The 21,922-nt window shown below is 44.2% G+C and overlaps 12 protein-coding genes across 12 annotated transcripts; 7 read left to right on the forward strand and 5 right to left on the reverse strand.

Annotated features, from left to right (window-relative positions):
- Nucleotides 1-221: 221 nt before the first annotated feature.
- Nucleotides 222-812, forward strand: Bfra_008689 (uncharacterized protein; the record flags this gene model as incomplete). The annotated part of the gene is given in 4 exon segments (XM_037339047.1): nucleotides 222-261; nucleotides 273-347; nucleotides 552-629; nucleotides 649-812. The coding sequence occupies 4 exon segments, from the start codon at nucleotides 222-224 to the stop codon at nucleotides 810-812; spliced, it is 357 nt and encodes a 118-aa protein (XP_037190613.1).
- Nucleotides 813-1,716: 904 nt separating this feature from the next.
- Nucleotides 1,717-2,235, forward strand: Bfra_008690 (uncharacterized protein; the record flags this gene model as incomplete). Its single annotated transcript, XM_037339048.1, has 2 exons — nucleotides 1,717-1,961; nucleotides 2,028-2,235. The coding sequence occupies 2 exons, from the start codon at nucleotides 1,717-1,719 to the stop codon at nucleotides 2,233-2,235; spliced, it is 453 nt and encodes a 150-aa protein (XP_037190614.1).
- Nucleotides 2,236-4,425: 2,190 nt separating this feature from the next.
- Nucleotides 4,426-5,802, reverse strand: Bfra_008691 (uncharacterized protein; the record flags this gene model as incomplete). The annotated part of the gene is made up of 2 exons (XM_037339049.1): nucleotides 4,426-5,706; nucleotides 5,770-5,802. 2 exons carry the CDS (start codon nucleotides 5,800-5,802, stop codon nucleotides 4,426-4,428), a joined length of 1,314 nt encoding a protein of 437 aa, XP_037190615.1.
- Nucleotides 5,803-6,425: 623 nt separating this feature from the next.
- Bfra_008692 (putative nitroreductase protein) lies at nucleotides 6,426-7,124 on the reverse strand (the record flags this gene model as incomplete). The annotated part of the gene is made up of 1 exon (XM_037339050.1): nucleotides 6,426-7,124. The coding sequence occupies one exon, from the start codon at nucleotides 7,122-7,124 to the stop codon at nucleotides 6,426-6,428; it is 699 nt and encodes a 232-aa protein (XP_037190616.1).
- Nucleotides 7,125-8,272: 1,148 nt separating this feature from the next.
- Nucleotides 8,273-9,821, forward strand: Bfra_008693 (putative caax prenyl protease 1 protein; the record flags this gene model as incomplete). Its single annotated transcript, XM_037339051.1, has 4 exons — nucleotides 8,273-8,287; nucleotides 8,360-8,542; nucleotides 8,599-9,345; nucleotides 9,396-9,821. The coding sequence occupies 4 exons, from the start codon at nucleotides 8,273-8,275 to the stop codon at nucleotides 9,819-9,821; spliced, it is 1,371 nt and encodes a 456-aa protein (XP_037190617.1).
- A 126-nt stretch (nucleotides 9,822-9,947) lies between these two features.
- Bfra_008694 (uncharacterized protein) lies at nucleotides 9,948-10,520 on the reverse strand (the record flags this gene model as incomplete). The annotated part of the gene is made up of 1 exon (XM_037339052.1): nucleotides 9,948-10,520. One exon carries the CDS (start codon nucleotides 10,518-10,520, stop codon nucleotides 9,948-9,950), a length of 573 nt encoding a protein of 190 aa, XP_037190618.1.
- A 238-nt stretch (nucleotides 10,521-10,758) lies between these two features.
- Nucleotides 10,759-11,190, forward strand: Bfra_008695 (putative ribosomal protein l34 protein; the record flags this gene model as incomplete). The annotated part of the gene is made up of 2 exons (XM_037339053.1): nucleotides 10,759-10,847; nucleotides 10,899-11,190. 2 exons carry the CDS (start codon nucleotides 10,759-10,761, stop codon nucleotides 11,188-11,190), a joined length of 381 nt encoding a protein of 126 aa, XP_037190619.1.
- A 44-nt stretch (nucleotides 11,191-11,234) lies between these two features.
- On the forward strand, nucleotides 11,235-11,666 carry Bfra_008696 (uncharacterized protein; the record flags this gene model as incomplete). Its single annotated transcript, XM_037339054.1, has 3 exons — nucleotides 11,235-11,302; nucleotides 11,415-11,526; nucleotides 11,556-11,666. The coding sequence occupies 3 exons, from the start codon at nucleotides 11,235-11,237 to the stop codon at nucleotides 11,664-11,666; spliced, it is 291 nt and encodes a 96-aa protein (XP_037190620.1).
- A 1,868-nt stretch (nucleotides 11,667-13,534) lies between these two features.
- Bfra_008697 (uncharacterized protein) lies at nucleotides 13,535-13,919 on the reverse strand (the record flags this gene model as incomplete). The annotated part of the gene is made up of 2 exons (XM_037339055.1): nucleotides 13,535-13,706; nucleotides 13,792-13,919. 2 exons carry the CDS (start codon nucleotides 13,917-13,919, stop codon nucleotides 13,535-13,537), a joined length of 300 nt encoding a protein of 99 aa, XP_037190621.1.
- Nucleotides 13,920-14,277: 358 nt separating this feature from the next.
- On the reverse strand, nucleotides 14,278-15,912 carry Bfra_008698 (putative cytochrome p450 alkane protein; the record flags this gene model as incomplete). Its single annotated transcript, XM_037339056.1, has 3 exons — nucleotides 14,278-14,699; nucleotides 14,765-15,293; nucleotides 15,352-15,912. The coding sequence occupies 3 exons, from the start codon at nucleotides 15,910-15,912 to the stop codon at nucleotides 14,278-14,280; spliced, it is 1,512 nt and encodes a 503-aa protein (XP_037190622.1).
- A 928-nt stretch (nucleotides 15,913-16,840) lies between these two features.
- Nucleotides 16,841-18,006, forward strand: Bfra_008699 (putative undecaprenyl diphosphate synthase family protein; the record flags this gene model as incomplete). Its single annotated transcript, XM_037339057.1, has 3 exons — nucleotides 16,841-17,062; nucleotides 17,115-17,374; nucleotides 17,427-18,006. 3 exons carry the CDS (start codon nucleotides 16,841-16,843, stop codon nucleotides 18,004-18,006), a joined length of 1,062 nt encoding a protein of 353 aa, XP_037190623.1.
- A 563-nt stretch (nucleotides 18,007-18,569) lies between these two features.
- Nucleotides 18,570-20,805, forward strand: Bfra_008700 (putative phd finger domain protein; the record flags this gene model as incomplete). Its single annotated transcript, XM_037339058.1, has 3 exons — nucleotides 18,570-19,804; nucleotides 19,862-20,682; nucleotides 20,741-20,805. The coding sequence occupies 3 exons, from the start codon at nucleotides 18,570-18,572 to the stop codon at nucleotides 20,803-20,805; spliced, it is 2,121 nt and encodes a 706-aa protein (XP_037190624.1).
- Between the last annotated feature and the right edge of the window lie 1,117 nt (nucleotides 20,806-21,922).

A 21,922-nucleotide genomic window follows, 5' to 3' on the forward strand; every position in this document is an offset into this window, starting at 1 on the left:
CTTGCTAGGTGAGTTTTTTCTCTCAACCGTAGTAGCTGACCTTTCTCCTCTAGTCCGTATACGCACTGTCTGGAAGATCTCGGATTGTAACTTTACTCTTAATTTTACGATTCGTGCCGCATTCTAGTCACTGGGTTAGAGCGATCCCAAAATATGCAGGCTCTAAGTGATGGACATTATATCCCACTGGCATATAGCTTCCCAAATTCCAAGCTACAGATATGCATGCACTCCGTACTGTACGTACAGTAGCTACAGTCAGTAACTTCTAGAATCATGCACTATTGGCGAAAGCTTGAAACTCAAATCTACACTGGCCAAAACGACATCATTGTGTGAACAAACAGGTAAGTAGCGAGAGTTTATCGACATCATCGAAAATCTTTTCTGTTGACGAAACTTCTGTTTTCTGTCAATCGATGCCATGAAGCAAGCCCATCGAACAAACTAGTCCATATCCTTCTATGATACGAGTCTATAATAGCGGAACTAGGCGGCTCACTTCCTTCTGTCTTTCCAATTGGGAGATAGCCATTCAACAATTGAATCAGTGACTTCGTACAGGGAGCCATCTATCTTATGCGACAGCCAGCCACTGAATGCCACATCTTCCCGAGGCATTGTGCGAAGTGAGGAGAAATATACCAGGACCTGATACTTGCTTCGATACCTACCCCGGTACGGATATCACTCGCAATACAATGTTTGCACTTCAAGTTTTGTCATTCGTTGTTCACATCATTTTTTCACCATCGGGGTATCCATTTTCTTCTGTGCGCGCCGCGAAGCCCGAGGTACAAGCTGGACCGTGACGAGAATACCTTAAATCAAGTCTCGAATTCAAGGTCTGTACAGGTATCAAATTAAAGGGTCGGATCTACTGGATCCATAGCCGTCACTGCGTTGCGGGAACTATGTGAGAAATCCGTAGACAGTTTGTTTTCGGCCGATTTGCGATTTTTGGCAGAGATTTCCACAGTGGACCCTTAAACACACAGACTGTATGGGCCACGAGGTCATTCGAGTGAGTGCTCGAGTGCCTTTTCCCGGAGATGTTTCCTGTGTAGGAGATAGATATGTTTACGGCAATTTCGCATCGATAGCTATCTCTAATTCTTGTTATTTTCTCTATGGATCTCCGGTATGTGCGGAGCTCTTGCCTTCAGAGTTTGTAATCCACATGGTGTTTTAGATCATCGTGTTTCGCTAAGAGCTTCCTCTCGTTGACACCATACACCTCAAATTGCCGGCCAAGTATCTTCTCGCTGGAGTGCATCGGCAAAAAGAAACTAGTCAAAATAACTCCGCGAGCCCTATTGACAAATCTCGGAGACCGAAACTCCGAGCATACGTCTACTATGGTATTTGTAATCAACTTCAAGTATGTATACTGTTAGTAATGGACGAGATTTACCCAGGTAGTTAGGGGCCGCTATCACCAGCTTACCAGCTCGCCGAGCGACGAGCTACAGAGACTATCAGCAAAAGTTTTCCGAAAGTTTTCCGAAGGCTTGATGTTTTTTTCCTTGTAGCTAGACTACTTCATACTCATGTTACTGTCTTTGTCACCTTGATCTGTATTTTTCTTGTACATTTGCGTATTTCTTTACGAAGGGGATAGAAGTATGGTTAGTGCTATACCAAGTCGCTGCCCGTCCCTTACATGATGTCCCACGCTGCGACTCGCTGGATCATTATGAGTCCAAGATCTTTGAAATGTCTCGTAAAGCTCTTGGATGGCGAGTCTCTTCGCATTTATCACTTTTACTCTTCGGCAAGGAAGTCTCACACAGTAATCCAATATGGAACTACTCATTGATTTACCAAAATCAAAACAACCCCAAATTTGCATTGAAAAGGAGATATCCATGGCTCCAGTACCACGGCCAAGATTGTCTTGGTGTTACGGTACATGCCTATAGTATCGGGAGTGTCGGTACATATCCAAGCTGTCGCAACCCGTGTAATCCGTGTAATCCGTTTGAAAAAGTAAAACATTGTTGTGTTTCTCCAAAAACCTTGCAAAGCTGGATGTTACCTTGTGAGCCGAGAAAAGCCACCGTCGCCATGGCTTCTTTTTTATTCAAGTATTGCCGTATCGCGAAGAAATGGGCTGGAACAGTGTATCTCGGGAGGTCTGCTGTGATTTTAATTGGTTGTGGTGGCGATTTGAATAGGATAATTTACGACATATCAAAGGAACAATACAACGATGATTGGATATCAAACTTCTAACGTCCAGTAGAACATAGTTCTAATGCGTAGCTCTGCATAGCTGCGTGATGATCAATCCGATCTATCATTAATGATGAATATCGAGAATTTTTAATTAGGGATTAACGTCCCGACAAATGTGTGAAGTTGTGACTGTGTGAACTAAAAAGTGCATCATCCACTACGGCTGAAATTTACATTTAACGGTGACATGAGAATAGAATGGAACACGCAAGATCATCTTACAACCAGGGTTTGGATCCATCTATGTGATAGTTATCACATCCTCGAGTATCGCCATGAAAATGCCTGCGCATTAACCCCGCGTATTGCAGGCTTACGGCAAAGCAAATCCTGATGAACCACTGGGGTCTTTGAAATTTCCGAACGTCTGGACCAACTCTGACAATTCCTTCGCGGTAAATTCGTGGGGGGGGAGGGCGGGAAAGAAATCTGGCAGTTAGATCGCTATCAATTTTTATTTCATATCTACATCTGCATGTCCACCTGCATTGGCATGTCCATCTGCACTGACATCTGCATCTGCAGGCACACGCAGCATAATACACAGAACCGGATGCCTTCCTCAAGTAGATAATCTTGCGAGTTTCCCTCCCTCTAAATGCTGACTGCTTTTCCATCCTCGTAGTGCTCGTAGTGATGCATTGTGTTTTTCTTTTTCCTTCTCTCAAAAGTAACGCTGTGATTGTACCGGTGGAGCCTGTCAGATGACGGGGGTTAGGGGTGTGCTGGTAATCCTAGAGAGAACATATCAAACATCACCAATTGTTGGACTTTGGAATTTGGAACTCGCTCGAAAGAACTGGTGTGAGTTGAGATTAGTATTTGTTTATTGGGAATTTGAGAAGAATGGTGGATTAACTAGGTACAGATAGGACTATAAATAAAGTGGTAGTTGAAACTCGAGATATGGGTTGCAGTAGGCATTTGAGTGTTCAAGTGAATCTCATGAATGATGTTTGTTGTGTTCTCGTCTCCTCTCCTCTCTCGTCCTGTCCCCAAAATTATTTCTGGGCATTCTGTGCTGCGGTGTTAATTGAGAACTTGTATCCCCCACCAATGCACAGAATTTTTTGCTTTTTTATAACAAGGAAGAAATCTGCTTTTCGAGTTGAATATGCGATTATTATTTTCAAACGCTCAATCCGATGCATCTTTTTTATTCGACATGGGTTTTCTTTTGGGAAATCGCTGCGCTTCTTTTACTTTCTATTGACTATGAAATAAAAGGCGAAAAGAGAGCAAGAGAGTTAGAGAGTTAGAAAAGCATAGGAATTTTTGTCTTATACCGAGGGAGCGAACAATAATTACTGCAGTCCTTCCAATTGATATCCTCTCTTGTAAAGAAAGGAACGCTCAATAGCGCGACTATAAGCCCCTCCTTTCCAATTGAAAATTCTTTCATCGCTTTCATTCCTCTTCATCTCAACAATGATCACAGTCGGTGACCACGAAATATCTTCATACATTCATGTCGAAATTGAATCACGACTACTTGCTTCTTGTGCCTCCCTTCCCTTGATCATGTTCTCATACATCATTGGCCTTCCACTACTTTGATTACAATAGCAAGTTCTTAGTCGTGTATGCCACTCGTGGGCCTTCTAGTCGTGTATCGTACATTTGTTGAGTATCCAGTGTATCATTATAACAAGAGCAACTACGTGCTGAGTGAAATGGCATGGAGGGGGTCACTATTGTTGGGTCTATGATATCCGGCGAACATAATTCTACAGTCGCAATTTGAAGAGAGGCATATGGGGAAATTAGATGAGATTGTGGTAATATAAAAACGTGTGAATTGCAGCTTGAAGGATTTTTATAGAGATGCTGTGTGATAACAAGCAATTATATCTGGAGCATGTATACGCCAAGGATTGGACAAATCAAGACCCCAATGGATGATATCAATCTTGAACACCCATGTACAGGTTAATGAACTGCTTAAAGTGCCTAAGTAGGGAGAGGTAGGTGATCTTGAAGAGGACATCTGTATACCACTAGCACAGTATCATTAATGATAATAATTCATTATGGTCACTGGGAAATTAAACCATTGAGTATCTTGACACCTCGATCTCAAATGGTAGTGTAAAAGCGTCGTCGAATCTACGTCTGCTTCTCTCATGATCAGTGGTCTAAAATGTACCAAATCAACGATCAACTATTCTGCAAGAATCAAAATAATAATCAAGAACCTGAAATCATATTCAGCGCAGCCGACTTTGCTCTTTTCATCGCCGGACTCTCGTCGTATACCTCCCGACTTCTCTTTCCGTTCTTTCCATGTCCTTTCTTGGTCGACTCACCAAAATACTTCTGCTCATGCGAATTCCCACTTCGCGCCTCATTCTCTCCTGAATCCTCGTTCTTTATCACAATTTCAGGATCACCACCATCCTCAAACTCATCATCCTCACGAGGAAGTACTCTCGGATATCCCCTACCCTCTTCTCCATCATCCCAATAAAACTCACCCAGCGCTTGCCAACTCACAACTTCCACCATCTCAACTCCCTCCACCAATCCCATCCACGGAGCTTTTCTTCTCCTTCCACCCATTCTCTCTCTCCTCGCCTCATCCGCCAGCTCTGCTTCCAACCACGTCACCGGATTCGGCGCATACAAAAACTTCCACTCCCGGGTAAATTGTTCATACTTCGCAAACCTTGCCAGAAAATCATCCACAGTCCATCCTCCTTGTGTTTTGACCGCTTCCCGTCCGCTTTGCCAGCAAATCGCACCGACTTGTTCCATGCCCGCGAGAACATATGCCGCCTTTTTGAAAATCGGATAAGAAACATGATTTCGAAAGCGTTGGACAAAAGTCTGGAAACAGTCTAGCAATTTAGTTTCATGAGCCGGATCGAGATAAGGATCAGTAAAATCGGCATGGTGAACACCAAAGTCCCAAGTTGGAGGTGCGGTGAGAGACACGCAGGGAGAGCTTGGATCCGGAAGATTAGAAACGAGATGACGGTCGAGAGGAAGTGTTCTCAGAGCTGCTATGCTGTCGGGTCCGAAACGAAGATCGGAGATGTATGTTAGGGCTTCTTTGACGGTTTTCTCGTTGTTGAGAGCACTGCGGAAGGCTCTCTCGTCGGGTCCGTCTTCGTTCCAGGAGGGGGAGTGGATCATTTGGTAATAGCGTGCAGAGCGATTCATGCATTCGATTATGTTAAGACGTTGACGAGAACAGAGTTTATCACCGTTATTGAAGGTGAGGAGCGGGCAGATGTAGAGGGGTTCGACGAGAGTACCGTCCCCGTGTACGTATTGGAGAGAGGCGATGTTGGGGGAATAGATAGCGTAGATGGGTTTTGTAGGGTGACGGGAGGAGACACCGATTAGGATGGAGATGAATGGCATGGCGAGGAGTGCGCTGGGAGTTATGCGATTAGGGATAGCGTCGAAGGGGGGGAGTGCCATTGGATCTTTGGAGCGAGTTTGCTTCGAAGATGATCCCGGGCGCTATAGATGCAGGATTAGTAAATGATGAAATCATTCTGGATTTTGGGGGTTCGATCTATATACGTTTTCCATGAAGTTATTGCTGCTTGATGCCATCTTATAAAGATATCGATCTGGTTTTAAAATGTAGTTGATTCTTGTGAATAGGCCCATTCATACGTGATCGTAGACCAAGATTTTCAGATGGGAAGACTTGAATTTTTGTAAATGTAAAGAATAGTTGTTGTGATTATTGGGAGGGTAGTGGCTGAAAGTCCGAGCGATTTTGAGAAGAGAATGATCACTCTAGGGGGTATCATGTGTTGATGCCGAAGTTGATATAAAGGTGAATGGTAAATTTTGAATGGATTCGCGATAAATTGGGGGTAGACTTGATTGAGGGGAACATAAAAAGGACTACCTAGGTAGCTAGACAAGCTTCTGTCGAAGTTTGGATAGTGAGTTTAAAAGATAGGGTATATCAAAGGGTGTTTCTGCCGTCTGAGTTCTGTCAAAGATGGAGAAGACGTGTCAGGGTTACTCGTGATAACCTGAGCATGTGGTCATTGCCTCAGTACCCGATAACTACAGGAATCTGGGGGTTTTTACAAACGATATAATTATTACTGTAGTCTATTTTAAAATCTATACTCGTGCAAAAAGTCGATGCTTTCGGGACAATACTCAGATCAAAACTCCATCAACCCTAAACATGATCCAAGACTGATTCCTCTGAGATTCTATTCCATAAAGGTAACGTGTTTCTTAGATTCATCCCTTGCTGGCCTAAGCGCGTTGGCCCTGAAATCCGGGTCTTCGTATCCGATCGATACCGCTACCAAAATCTCTAGATCATCAGTAATCCCGCATTCCCTTCTCACCAAATCTGGATATCCTGTCTGGCAAACCTGCACACAAGAGCCCACTCCTCTCTCCGTAAGCGCCAATAACCAACTCTGTAACCACATACCAACACTGACTCTATCTGCATTGGTCAAGTTTTTATCGATACATACTATCGCCCCTACTGGTGCATCGAAGAATTGATAGTTGCGGAGGACGGCTGCATTGCGAGCTTTCAAATCGGACCGTGGAATACCCATTCCTTCGCCATAGAGTTGACGACCAACTTCGGACCGGTAGTGGGTGTATGCGGCAGGGAGAGGGGGAATATTGGGAGTGGATTCTGACGCGGCACTGAATAATTTAGATCTGAGATTCTCCAGCGATTTGCCAGTGAGAAGGAAAACGAGATGGGGTTGGATATTTGAATTTGAGGGGGCGAAGCGAGCGAGATCGAGAGTGGATTGTATGATGGATTTTGGGACTGGAGTTGGAAGAAAAGCACGGCTTGAGTGCCGTGCGATGAGGGATTCTCTCAACGTCATCTCAGAGTAGGGTGGCTCTTCATTGGCTTTTGTTTCAATTGCGTGAGGCATGATGATTTTCGATTGGCTCTGATTGACTGGCTAAGTAGAGTAGTTTCTGAGTCGAAGTGAAATTTTCTTGACTTCTGAAAAGTATGTGTATTATGCTTTTGATGTTCTTATGGAAGATTATGGTGATCTCTGAATCCACATATCTGAGTGACCCGCTGCCCTTTTATATGTTTCTCTCCCTATGCTTTCCACGGAATTGTCAAAAGCTTCAGATAACCCGACTGCTATCCTACGGCGATGTAACGTCCAATACATCATGAATGATTAGATATTATGCATACAATGTAGTACAATTACATAGTTTTCTGCATGTCCGTGAAGATTGACCAATGGAAAAGCCGTGACTCGCAAATACACACTTGGGTGGCTGCCATCCATCGGCTTCTAAATTTTCTCCTTTGCCGCCGACTTGAAGCACAGGCTCATGATTGTAACTGACATCGGTGCTTCGCGGTCAATTATTTTCCGACCTAAAGTATGGCTATTGAGCACAGAAGAGAATGTATCGGTCCCTTACTCTTGTTCTTTGCATGGCACGCTGTGTACTTCATCCAGAGGCTCTCATGAATATGCTCGAGAACTTCTCGTTCGGGTATTGGCGGGAAAGAATGAGCTCATGACTTGAAGAGTATTTGATCGATGTAATGAAAATGTAGCCTTCAATTGTATTGGAACTCTCCATGCGGGTGTTTGAATGAATAGATTGATTGCTAGTGGAGTATATTCGCGAATCAATGAAGGTGCTGAAGAAAGGCTGTACAACGGCGAAAATTTCTGGAATATTTCAAAGCATCACATAACCATGATCAATCAGACTTCTGATATTTGAGAAATTCATTGAGTGAATTGAAGGTATTGAAGGTATTGATAAAGACTTGGTAAGATGTTGGTTGACAGTAGGCTGTTTCAAGTGAAACGTTGTCAAAACAAACAGCAGATCAGGTGTGAGATGGGAGCCTTAGAAGGCGTTGGTGGATGGATTACCTTCTGAAGATAAGGTAAGACTTATGCTACCTTAGCACCTAGTAATCCTTCAATTCCAACTTGTTAACAACAAGACCACTCTTTTATTTCCATTTAGAGGTATCAACCTACAGTCCATTTCAATATTGAACACCTATTCTATTCAATTCAATATTGGTTTAAACATGGATTTCCTTCAGGTATACCTAACTCTCCCAATTGTATCTCGGTTGAAAGTATCTGGATAATAAATACTAACTATGTCATTCCAGCGCCTTGCGCGTTCCCTCGATAGGCCACTATTCCCATGGAAGAAGCTCATCGTTGGGTTCTCTCTCGCACAATACCTATTCGAAGGTTTTCTCTCTCTCCGTCAATATCAAGTCTTAAAGCAAACACGTCCACCTAAGGTTCTCTCCAATGAAGTCTCGCAAGAAGTTTTCGACAAAAGCCAGGTATGTTATTGTCAGCCTTACCATCTCCCCACTACCACTCGCTGACTTCCAAAAAGGCATATGGACGCGCAAAAGCACAATTCGGTTTCGTTGCAGGACTCTATGGACAAATTCAAAACACGGCATTCATCTATTTCGACATTCTTCCCAAGCTTTGGGACTTCACTGGATCATGGCTTCTACGATTTGCACCCGCCCGGTTTACCGGCGAGATTTCTCACTCGATCGTTTTCGTCCTTACTTTTATTGTAATTCAACAGTTTATTTCTCTCCCAACTTCAATCTACCAGACATTTGTGTTGGAGGAGAAGTTTGGTTTCAATAAGCAGACGCCTAAACTCTTCGTTACGGACATGTTGAAGGGACAGATGCTTGCATTTACATTGACTCCACCGATCCTCGCTGGCTTTCTCACGATCATACAAAAAACTGGCCATCAATTCTTCTACTATTTGTGGTTGTTTGGTGCTGGGCTCCAGGTTTTCATGATTACAGTCTACCCGATCACGATCTTACCCTTGTTCAACAAGCTCTCGCCCCTCGAACCTGGAGAATTGAAAGATGGCGTCGAGGCTTTGGCCAAACGCTTGAACTTTCCTCTTCACGAATTGCATGTTATCGACGGCAGCAAGCGCAGTGCTCACAGTAATGCTTATTTCTTCGGTCTACCATGGAAGAAGCATATCGTCATTTACGATACTCTGATCGAGAAGAGCGACACTCAAGAAATTGTAGCCGTCCTTGCTCATGAACTTGGTCACTGGAGCCGGGGACACACTACAAAGCTCTTTGGAATCTCTCAGGTAAGCAGATTTCTGTTGGTCGTTACGGGATTGTCATTGATTATTTACAGGCCCATTTTTTCTACATCTTCTCCCTGTTTTCCGTCTTCATCAACAACCACTCCTTGTACCAATCATTTGGTTTCCATAACGAGTTCCCAATCATAATAGGGTTCATCTTGTTCTCTGATGCACTTGCCCCTATGGACACAGTCATCAAGCTGTTGATGAATATCCTCAGCAGAAAGTACGAGTTTGAAGCAGATGACTTCGCACAAGGACTTGGATACCAGGCTGAGCTAGCTCGCTCGTTGATAAAACTGCAGATCCAAAACTTGAGTACTATGGATGCGGACTGGATGTATGCAAGCTACCATTTCTCTCATCCAATATTGTCGGAGCGATTAGGTGCTTTGGGATGGAAGTCGAGCGGCCCAGTTGCACCAGCAGCTGCAAAGGATGAGAAGACCGCACAAGCTAGTGGCAGAGAATTGTAGATGTACAGCATTCTAAATTACGAGGAAACCTCTGAATGGATGTACGGTATAGACTGAATAAGAAGAATTCCGTTAACCTCGCCAAAAACGCATCAAAAATTCGTGACTTGTAGTTCTTCGTGCTCATTATGCAGCGGATTGTTTCTTCGCTTCCTTCGCCTTCAGCTCTGCCTTGTGTCTTGCCTTCTTTTCGGCTTTTCGTGCTTCTTTTTCCTTCCTGCTCAATTCTTTGGGTGGATTGGATCTTGGAGCTCCCTTTGCACTTGGCTCAACCTCAAGATCACTATCGACGCCCGCGTTATTTACTTTTTGAACCCTAGCTCCAACATCTCCTTCCTCAATACTCTGCTCCCTCTCAAACTCTTCCTTATCCTGCCACCCATCTACATCCATCTTGTCACCCCCGCTTGCATCTTCCAAACCCTGCGCAATCTCGACTGGATTTTCCTCCTCCATTTCTAATGTTGGCGCAAGCCATTCTCCGCGCAGTCCAGCTTCAACACGTTGAAGATTGTGAATCGTAACGCTAGAGTGGCTACTCCCGATAGTGGGACCCGTAGGCTCGAGTTTGGCGTTTGGGAGAAGATATGGTGTGCTGGATGCGAGAGAGAGATAATCTTGCAAGTATTTGAGAGCAATTGTTTGGTTGACGGGGATCGAAGGAATGGATTTGTGGGGTGGAAAGGCCGACGTAGACATGTTGATTGAGTCTTAAGTATAACTAGATTTGGTCGGAGTTGTAAAGGTTAAATAAATGTACGACAAATGCCAAAGTAATCGATTTTCAAAGTATACAAACAAGAAGTTTCATGAAGCCCCGAGATTTTTTGCGACTGATGCGGGAAAATGTCCGCTAGCGTAGTTTTTTGATTTTGATAGTGCATGGGGATAACCTCGAATTCTGGTCTGGGTTAAGATATTCACAAATTGTAGCAAAATGCTGTGTCTACGCTGCTCTCATGGTCTTAGGGCCACTCCAACTATAACAAGGGCGCTTTCACAATCCAATGCTATCGTTGCGAAAAGGTAGAATTTGTCAATTCATACAGCCATGTTCTTACACTAACAATCTTACAGAACATTTACTTCAATCACGCCCCTCCGACCCACGTTATCCCCCTCCGCATTCAAACCCTCAACGTCTGTAGTCATTCCTTCGGCAGTAGAACCGCTAGATCTCCTTCCTAAGATCTCAACACATCCCGCTTTGAGTACAACACAATTACGCTGTGGGCCAAGAAACACGTTCAGTCCGAGTCACTTTGTTAGGAAGAGGAGACATGGATTTTTGAGTAGAATTAGGACGAGGAAGGGGAGGGCGACACTGCAGAGGAGGAAATCGAAGAGACGAAGTACTTTGAGTCATTAGAAGAAGGGTATTAGTGGTTGGAATACCAAGAAAGATAGCCAACAATGAGAAAGCGGGGCAATATTAAGGCAGCTGTTTGGGAAGCTAAGGATGATGAGGGCAATGATGATTTGTATGATCGTACCGCGGCAAATCGATGGAGCTAATCCTGCCATGGCGGCTGTACCTCTGGATTCTCACCCACATTAAGTGTAAGATATTGAAGATATGTATGTTTAAATCAGGCTACCTACCAATTGGGTGTGGGGACCTGGTCGCTCAATTTATGAAAGATTCTTTCGTAAAGCAATGTATGGGATGTTCGAATCGAAAGACGGCAACAATTCGAATGGTGCGGTAAATTCCACAAACATGAAACTTCATAGAAATGGGATCTTTTGCCCAACTTACATTCAAATGGTATATTTTGCACATTTCAATATGCTGTTTTGGGGTTTGCAAGTGTGGCCTACATTCAACAAAGCACTTTACATTGACTGCCTGGCTTCCAAACATATTTCTGGAGCCGGGTTTCACCAGCTTGTTCGCGAGTGCCTGCCTAAGTTGGATTGAGGCCGGGAGTTTACGAGCTCCTACGGCTTTGCGCCTGGTCGAGTAGCCCACGGCCGACCATCTTTGTTTGCCTATTTTAAGAAATTTATTGATGTACGGTACAGGACGGGAAGGTCATGGCTGTCAGCGTGGTTGGCCGACTATAGGTGTCACCCGCAGTTTCTCTGTTATGCCAGATGTTGGGAAATCGTCCATTCTCAGTACATTGATACTGAGTTGAGAGTATCATACGCCCGTAAATTTGAGCTTCTTTACCGATTCTTTCGGAGATGCTGTACTGAGATGTCTTTGGTGAATGTTTAAGATTTCAGTTGTGAACCTTCGACATGTTGACTGTCCGACTTGGCTGTCGACAATCTTCCATTGACCCTTCAGGTTGTTCACGGTTGCTTTTTCGCTGTCAGCCTGAATTCATGAGTCCCAACGTAATATCGTTCCAACCTCGATATCACCAAATTGAATCCGCTTTTCGTGTGGCTTCGAAAAATCCTGCTGTGGCATTTGGGTCGAGGTGTCACCGGCCTGCCTCTACCATGTCTACTCGGCAATATGGCTTACGATATACCAACAATGCGAGCGACGAGTCTGGCTCAAATGAATATAAATATGGCTTGGTGAGTGCATAGCTTGTAGTCTCAATCTCATCAACCTCACTATCATCTTTCTCATTACCATCACTCTATTGATCTTCTTCTACCAAGCTCACACAGAACACTCGAATACTGGAATACTGAAATATCGAAATATTAAATTACAAATATGCCTTCCAACAACCCTCAGGATGTCAAAGGCAAAGGCAAAGGCAAAGCCGTTGACAATCCCAAGAAGCACCAGGGAGATTTAGGTTTCACCTTTGAAAAAGGTTCACATCGATCTGGTTCCGCCGAGTTAGTACCAGCCACCCTACCAAAGAAAAGCTCTAAAAAATCTGGTACGACCAGCTCTACAAAATCTGGTAAGATAGATACTTTATTCATACTTATACGCTTGTTAACACAAAATAGGTAAAATATATGAAAGCTCTGATTCTGAGGGCACCAAGAAAGTCAAGAGAGCTGCAACTTTGCAAACCCTCACTGGGGGTCGATAAATCTTTTCCGTTTACTCCTCCCAGCAGGAAGCTGGTCGAGGATGCGGCAAGAGAGCACGAAATTTCTTGTAAGGACAGAGGGGATATAGAGAGAGGGGTGAAAGGCGAGCAGAAGGAGATCAACTTCCTAGAGACGCTGCCCTGATGAGAAGGTCGACGGACAGAACTAAGTCATAGCCGGAGACAGGTAGAGAGCATGATAATCAGAAAAGAAAAGAAAAAAAGGGTTTGCTAGGAGTCGCTGGCGTTATTTGTATCTTTATATAGAATAGGCATCCAATAGACATTCAGGTTTTCGCAAGTTTTGCATTTTCTTGTCGACCTTTAACGAGGCATCAGATGCTGGCACTGAGGCGAACAAAAGTTCAACGCTACATGAAAACCTTGTGTTCTTGCGTGAAATCGAAGGATGTTGTCAAGTAATGACGTGTCCAAACATTATTGCATATTAATCTGTCTAAACAACGGCAAATCTGCTCGCTCTTCCTCTTCTAAATTAAAAAATCCATACCCAAAATTTGATGATCTTCCACATTAAGATTGTCTTATTTTTCCCATCCATATAGTATTGAATACGCTCAGAATCGTCTACTTCGAGCAATTCCAACTCGTTCATCTCTCGTTTCTTTCTGCTCCCCAATCACTCAATCTCCCCCAAGATTTCAAACACTTAACTCACTCATCACATTCCCAACCTCTCCCTCAAAACGCCAAAAGCCCTCCTAAAAACACTACAAGTCCCCCAATCGCAACGGGAGACATATTCTCACCCGCATTAACGAAACTTGTTCCCGTAGCGAATCCACCGGAATCTGTGAGTGTCGGTACCGTTCTGGTGCTTGTTGGTGCTCTACGTGTGCTGGTACTATTGTGACTGTTTTTATCATTAGTTTGAACTTTAAGATAGTTGGGAGGAAATACAAGGTGTAAAAAGGGCGAGAAAAAGGGAGAAAACTTACAACGTCCCGTTGGTACGGGCGCTGGTGATTGGACGACCGGAGGGAGCTTGTGCTTGAACTTGAAGGGACAGTACAAGGAGGATGGCGAGGATAGCGAGTGAGAGGGGTGATTCGTTGAACCGAGGCATCGTCAAGGTGATGTTTGATTTGTTTAATGAAATTAGTTATAGATTAGACTGTGAGATGGGATTGGTTTGTCGAAAGAAATCACTCGCAAATCCTACTTCATTTATTATATGTGTGAATTGGAAACGTCAGATCACCCCAGACTACCTGTCAAAATTCCATTCTAGGAACTTTATAAACATTCCCATTTTTAAAGCATAAGTAAAGTGCAACGTTATCGTTCAAATATGCGGCAAGATATCTTGATGTATTTTGAGGGTAGTTTTACATTCCATTCACAAGCACTCCGCGCCCAACCCCAGGATGAAACGTCTGAATAAGCTTTGACAGAATCGACCCAAATCGAAGAAAAATATACCGTCATGCTGGTACACATACAACTTTACACCCATTCGCATTACTTGCTGTCAACTTCCGCTGACCCGCCCAATCTCTTGCATCTCGACTTTCTATTCTCTTGTAAAGCTGCGCAAATTTTGCTAGCATATATGACGCCTCTACCAATGCCTTATTCTGGCCCACACAAGCACGGGGCCCTCCTCCAAAGGGCATGTATTCCCAAGGACTAGGTTTGATAGAGTACCATCTATCTGGATCGAACGATTCAATGTTAGGACCAAACACGGATTCAATACGATGTAAACCATAGAAATTTGCCCAAAGCTTCGTGCCTTTAGGTACGTAGATCGGGGAGTTGCCATCTTTACCTCCTCCTCTTGGTAAAGTTGTATCTGTCAATGAGACACGAGCGAGGGCTGGGAAAATTGGAAAGAGGCGAAGTGCTACGAATGATTAGTTTGGCCACGCAATGGTATGCTGGTAGTAAAAAAACGTTAGGTTGTCTTACATTCGTTAATGATATTGTGGAGAAAGCTCAAACCACGTAACTTATCGTACAGATGCTGCGATTCTTCTAGATCCAATGACCGAACTTCAACCCGCAGTCTATCGTATACTTTTGGGTTACGTGAAAGAAGAAATAGCGTGTTGCTGAGAAGAACAGGAGTTGTGTCCTGGACAGCCATCATTCCCTGTAAAGCATTATCGCGAATCTCAATGCGATCATCAGTTTCTTTGATAAGGCCCTGAAGAAGGCTTCTTGGATTTAATCCATTGAAATGGGAGCTGGAAACTTCATTTTCTGCACTTATCTCCGTTTCAATGAGCGAGTCAAGATATGATTGGACTTCCTTATACGCCTCGTATTTCATTGACTTTGGAATGAGGAACTGCAAGGGACCTAGCATAAATGAGAGTCCCATACCAATGAAAGACTTTTGGAAGGCTTTCAGAAAAGCAGCCACCTCGTCCGATCTCCCATCGACGCCGGGTCTGGGAGTAACCCCTAAAACAAACTTCATGGAAGTGCCAACGAACTGAAACCATAGTCAGAATCTTCCCGTTGCCACACAAGTTTTCATCATCTGTACCTACGAGACTTGCAAGGGGAGCTTGTAAATCGACTGTTGTGTGACCGTCTTGTGGAATGCCTTGAAAGAAGGCCTTAGTCAACGCTATGAACGGACTTAAATCTGATATATTCGCTTTGCTGAACGTAGGTCGAAGAAGAACTCTAGCCTTTTGCCATTCCTCATTATCAGTGGTAATAAATCCACGTCCACAAAAAGGTCCCATCACAGGAAGCCTGTAAGGTTGGTAACCCCAGTCAGAATTGTTGGTAGACCAAGCATTTTGAAGATTTTCCGAATCAATAGTCCTTATGTCCGAAGTACCCAAGTTGTTCAACCAGATGGTTTTACCGTATCTCATATGAATTTTTGACATAAAGGGAATGCCTCGATATTTCAAAGACTGTCTAATTTCTTGTAGTTTTAGGTCAAGTCCAAAGAACGGATCGATGTGGGGGTAAGTGACAGGATGCTCGCAACCATGCTGATGGTTCGATGTCTTGAATTTATTGGCTCGACTTATTACAACGACACATAACAGTATGGACAGGAATCCCGTGAGAATGAGCGAACTAGTCTCGAGCATTCTGAAAACAAAGCCGTGTAAAGTGTTCGTAGAGTGACAACAGGATAAGGTTGAGTGAGTGAATGCAGCTTTCGCATGGTGCCTCTGGGAAAGGCAAGAAGATATAGAAAATGCAAGTGGAGAAGAAACCAACAGTTACCAACAGCAATCTAACAGATCTAAAGCATGATAGCTTGGTATGTCAGAAACAGAGTGGTCATATGCTTGATAGTTGGCTCTGGAATATGAAAAAGAGTATTGCTTTATATGTCGCAGTGATCGATACGCCTAGCGAAGAACAGTATATCTTTTGCCCAGAGTTTAGTGACACAATCAAGCCGGCCTGGTAAGCACTACAACTAGCTCTTGCTATTATTGCCATGATGTGTAGATGTGCCTCCTAGCGTTGCATTGTATGCAGTGAAATCTCGAACGGGAGGTACTAGCTAGGTAGGTCCCTATTCGCCGTCCCAAGTTCCGATAATAAAATCCGATAATGCGAAATCAGAATCTGTTCTGGGAGCACCGGTGACCTTGATCATATATATGTGAAGGAAACCAAATTTTGGGATACATAGGTAGGTGTTTGTGAGGAAGTAATATTGATATTTGTTAATCTTATCTAATCTAACTGGCCCGAGGGCCCGTACCGAGCGTAAGAGGACTCGTTCGAGACTCGCAAAAGAAACATCGCCGCTACTCGAGTAATATTACGAACTGTCAATCATTGTACCGGTAACCACCCAGTATCCCCGCATACTTTAAGGATACGTCAGCGTTTAAATATTCAATTACTTCAACATACCGAATTCAGAATTCTCACCAAAAGTCAAGAGAAAGGCATTTTTCTCTTAATCCGTACTTCGATATCTAGCTCGAATCCGCATCAATCCCTTGTCACACAGCTTTAGGTTCCTTCTGCTGTGCTGCATCCCTTCATACATCAAGCATGTCTTCGAGGCATGTCTCGCAGCTCCGGAAATGGATGCTAGCCTCGCCGCCCATCGAATGGGGCATTGATAAGCTGAGAGAGTTACTCATTGGCGCATTGCGACAAGGTCCTATTCCTCAACATGTGGCATTTGTAATGGATGGGAACAGGCGATTTGCGCGAAGTCACAAGATAGAAACAGTTGAGGGGCACAATCTGGGATTTGAGGCTCTAGCAAGAGTTTGTTTTCTAGCGAAAAGTGTTGATGTGCTCCCGCTAATACAATTTATAGATATTAGAAGTCTGCTACAAGTCTGGAGTGAAGGTGGTGACCGTTTACGCATTCAGTATAGAGAACTTCAAACGCTCAAAATATGAGGTAGATGCTCTCATGGAAATGGCAAAAGTTAAGCTGGTACAATTGGCGCAACATGGGGATCTTCTGGACAGATACGGAGCCAGCGTTCGAGTTCTTGGCCAGAGGAATTTAGTCAAAGATGATGTTTTGGAGGCCATCGATAGAGCTGTGGACATGACAAAGAACAACGGAGAGTAAGTTAGGCTAAATTAACGCTGTTGAGTCTAATTTACTAACACCAGCTAGTTGCGCACTCAACATCTGCTTCCCATACACATCTCGAGATGAAATCACAACCGCAATCAAGACTACTGTAGAAAACTACTCAAAACCAACACATACACAGCAGCGACCCTTCTCGCAGACTCGAATAACACAAAAGCTCAAGTCAAGAAATGTCGATTCTACCTCAAAGTCAGCCCTAAGAGCAAGCTCCCCTACTCCGTCGAACATATCCGAACCAGACGAATCTGTGTCATCCTCCACAACCCTGAATCCTGAGCCGTCGCCGATAAGCAGCCCCGAAGCTGGAGTATTTCCTGATCCCGAATCAATATCCATAGACACGCTTGAAGAAAATCTATTCACTGCTGGGGATCCTCCCTTAGATCTCTTGATCCGAACGAGTGGAGTTAATAGATTAAGCGACTTCATGTTATGGCAATGCCATGAGGACACAGAGATAGTTTTCTTGGATTGTTTGTGGCCTGAATTTGATTTGTGGCAGTTTCTACCTGTCTTGGTAGAATGGCAATGGAAACAGAAGCATGTTGAAGAAAAGGCGCAAAGTAAAGGAAACAAGGCATCAAATATCAAAAATCGTTAGATATCCAAGGACTTTTGGGGCGGGCAATGGCATTATAGAAGGGATTCGGGAGTTGGGATGATATTTGATACCGATAATTTACCATGGCAGTCAGCATTTTCAATGTTGGTAATAAAAGGCTTGTCGAGCATATTCTTTCGAAAGTAGTGGGATATATCTAGAGTTTCTACAGATTAATAAGGATATTCAATTGTCTGTTTGTATTATTCACATCACAATGATATCGAAAAATAAATTCACTTGAGCTCGGCAGTTTAAGCTTGAAAGCCTGCAGGCCACCGTAATTAGCTTAATCTGGGCGGTGAATTAATTCTGCCCACACATTTACCCTAGCAAGACCGGAGTGATCACCCACCCAGATCTTCTGCTACTCTACAAAGTTAGCATACGTCTTAACAATCTTAAATGCTGAGACGACTTGCTCGAATCTAATGTCAGTTCCCAATGGGCTTCGAAAGTTAAAAATTACATTCGGAATCTCTTTGAATCCAATTTGCGCGTGTCGCACAACTTCCTCCTCGATTTCCTCATCTTGGCCATAGAAAATTACGTCGGTACACACGATGAAATCCACAAAAGCACCTCCTTCGGACCCCTCTTCGAGCCGCAGAGCTCAGCCTCTACGGCAAACACGAAATAATCCACCTAGATCCTCTATCTCCGGCTCTCGACCTTTGGGATCAAGAGGTTCGATTGGCGGCGGTGATGGAGTGCCAAATGCGGATCAGACCGTCGAAATATTCCCTGCAATAACCCAGTTCGCAGATGCTATATCTGCGTTGCCAAAGGAACTCGTGCGACACTTTACATTACTGAAAGAAGTTGATGCGAAAGTATTTGGGCCAGAGGAAGAGCTTGCAAGACTCGTCGACATTGCGCTCAACACCCCACCACCGACAACACTCAATTATCCTTCCAACTCAAGATCAGCATCTACAAATGGGCTTCATGGTTTATCCAATCTGAATGGTTCGTTAACAAATGGCAACGGCGGCCCCACGAGCACGTTGACGGAGATGCAAGGGGAATCGTTCGCTCCCGTCAATCCAGCGTATGCTATTTATCATGCTCCTAACATGCCTAGAAGACGGCAATTTCAAGCATGTGCTAGTTATATGCAGAATATGTTGGTTTCTCTTGATGAGAAAAACCATGTCATCTCGACGGCTGGCGAAGCACTTAATAAACAACTCTCGCGTCTTGATCAATGTTTCCCGCATATCGAGAACGAAGTGAGCGAAGAAGCACGACACGGCAGTACTACACATTGGGCATATCCCGAGAACAGAACATCCAAGGCGAATCCCGTTGGTAGCTCTAGAAGGGATGCCCCTCCTGTCAATAATACGAGTGCTGCGGCCCAACAAGTAGCAGAGGAACACGCCGCGAGGAGTGATTCTAGGAAGCAAGCATTGCTTGCAAGGAAAGGAGCCAAAACCCAGCATGCAGACTCAGATTTCGATGATACTCACGAAGGAAGAAAGGCAGATTCAAATAAAAGACCACACGGAAATAGCAAAGCTCGGAAAGCTGCTACTGTTGCTGCCGAGACACCAACGAATGTTGGACTTGGGATAACGAATGGAAATGGTACAAATGGAAATCCCCCGAAAAGGCGAAAGGTTGAGAAAACTGCGAATGTCGGTCCATCAACGGAACGTGCTCTGAATGGCGTTTTTGGTATCAATGGATCTGCGTCAAAGGGCAAAGCAGCGAGTCCCAGGGCAACTCCAGCACCAGATGGAACTAAAAAACCGGCCAGAGCTAGAGCGGCACCGAATGGACAAGCAAGAAAAAGGTATGTCGCTTATCCCCAATCGGAGAGCAAAGATTCCGCTAACCAATGATCAATTAGGAACAATACGACAACTTCTGCAATGTCGCCCTCGTTAGCATCCTCCCCGATTCGAACTACATTTCCTGATATTAAGCCTCCGGGACGAGCATCCCCTGCTCCTATAAATGGTGGAAGACCGGCTTCAGCAAGGGCCCGACAGAATTCGGTACAATCACTTGCGGATACAACACGACAACCTCAATCTTCAGCTTCGAACAAGCTAAACGGAAATACGCCTGGCACGCCTGACCTGGCAGCAGCAGCAAGTGTAACCGGGAAAACTGTCCCAGAAGTAAAGGCAACAATGAAAGAGGCTGGTACAAATGGCAAAGGAGAGCATCTCCTTGAGGATGCTCAACCACAAAATCCGGAAGTCTTAGGTGGCATAGTAGTAGGGAACAGCAGAGAAAGTATGAAACGAGAGGAGACTGTAGAATCAAATGGAGATTCTATGCAGGGAATTCAATCAACAACAGTAACAACAAAGAGTGGCAGGGCAAGTAAACCTTCAACGCCGGCAATGCCTTCTTTCGTCGAACCGCCTCGCTCAAGATCATCGCGCAGCATTCCAGACACCATATCTACAGCTAAAAGAAGTCATAAGAAAGGTGCAGGTGCAGCCGCTCAACTTATCGCTCAACAAAATTTGGAGCCTGATGATACGACAAGCAGTGCGCAAGGCGACGACGAAGACATTGAAATAGACGCAGATGAGCCTACCTACTGTTACTGCAATGGTGTTAGTTATGGGGAGATGGTAGCCTGTGATAATGGTAGTTGCCAGAAGGAGTGGTTCCATCTCGAATGTGTGGGCCTCAAAATTGCACCTAGGGGCAATGGTACGTTCTTTCTTCCACACTTGATGACCCAGAGGGACCAGTCACTAACATGGCATAGCAAAATGGTACTGTGATGATTGTAAAGAGAAAATGAAGAACAAGCGATTCAACAACGGACGATAAGTAACACCGGCCATATTATAGCAGGACAATGGAGTTTTTTAGTACGTTTATGATACCTGGATGGCTCATTCATTGTAACGTTATGGCGCATACAGGCCCCTTGGAGTATGGATATATGGGAATTAACCTTGGTCTGGGGGCTATTACATAGAAACGACGTTTGTTTATAATGTATATGATGGGAAACACTGCCATAGAAGCAATGAAATCCCACTACTCTTTTTTAATTTGAGCAAATAGAAGTGTGTTAATCGATCCAAGTTGTGAGACTCCAGATATCGAGGTATCGACGAGGCGAATAAATGTGCAAGCGGCGACTCGATCTCTTTACCGTACCAGGTAGTTTAGCGAACAGGATATTGATTGGTCCACGTGATGGAGAAAACTATTGAAACATGGCTTCGCATGGAAAGTTCGGATCGAAAGTTATCTGGGTGCAGTCGACTTTTTTGGGGTCAATGTGGAGTGCATTAGGGGGTAAAAAGTGGTAAGGATTTCTATACATGGTAAGAGCTGCCTGTCGCAAGTTGATTTACCCCGTACTTTCCCCCCTGTGCTTGTACCACCCGACTTTAGAGTAAGTTTAGACTTGCTCGTGCGCCAATGGGATCTTCACCGATTGTCTTTTCTATCCATAGTATCTTCAGGTCTAAACCTCAAAGGTTGGACCCCTTTCTTTCGATAGAACGTGGTACGAGTAACGTGGCCAAGAGACTGGGGTGACTTCACCCATAGAAGGTTAGAGGACCAATATCTATGGGTGTTGTACTTCGTCACTGTACTGCAGCTAGCCGTACGGAGGGGTTGTAGGTACTCTGGAGATAGGTAGCTAAGTAATCGAATCTGACGCAACGTAATCATCAATTGTAAGTACCTGCCTGGGTCGTAGATGAACTCATCACGAAATCTAGACCCGGAGTTTCTAAACCCCAGATCATTCATTGGATTTGGGAATGATCCATTCAATTTGGTTTGATTTGGTTTGATTTGATTGACGGTTTGATGGTTTGATGGTTTGCTAATTGACTAATTGACTGACTGATTGTCGGATTATCCTTATGTAACCGAACTTGGGCGTTTCTAAGCGATCTAAATAATTGGTAGCTGTTGTACAGAT

Source organism: Botrytis fragariae (assembly GCF_013461495.1).
Source record: "Botrytis fragariae strain BVB16 chromosome Unknown tig00000101, whole genome shotgun sequence".
In the NCBI taxonomy this organism is placed as follows: Eukaryota; Fungi; Ascomycota; class Leotiomycetes; order Helotiales; family Sclerotiniaceae; genus Botrytis; species Botrytis fragariae.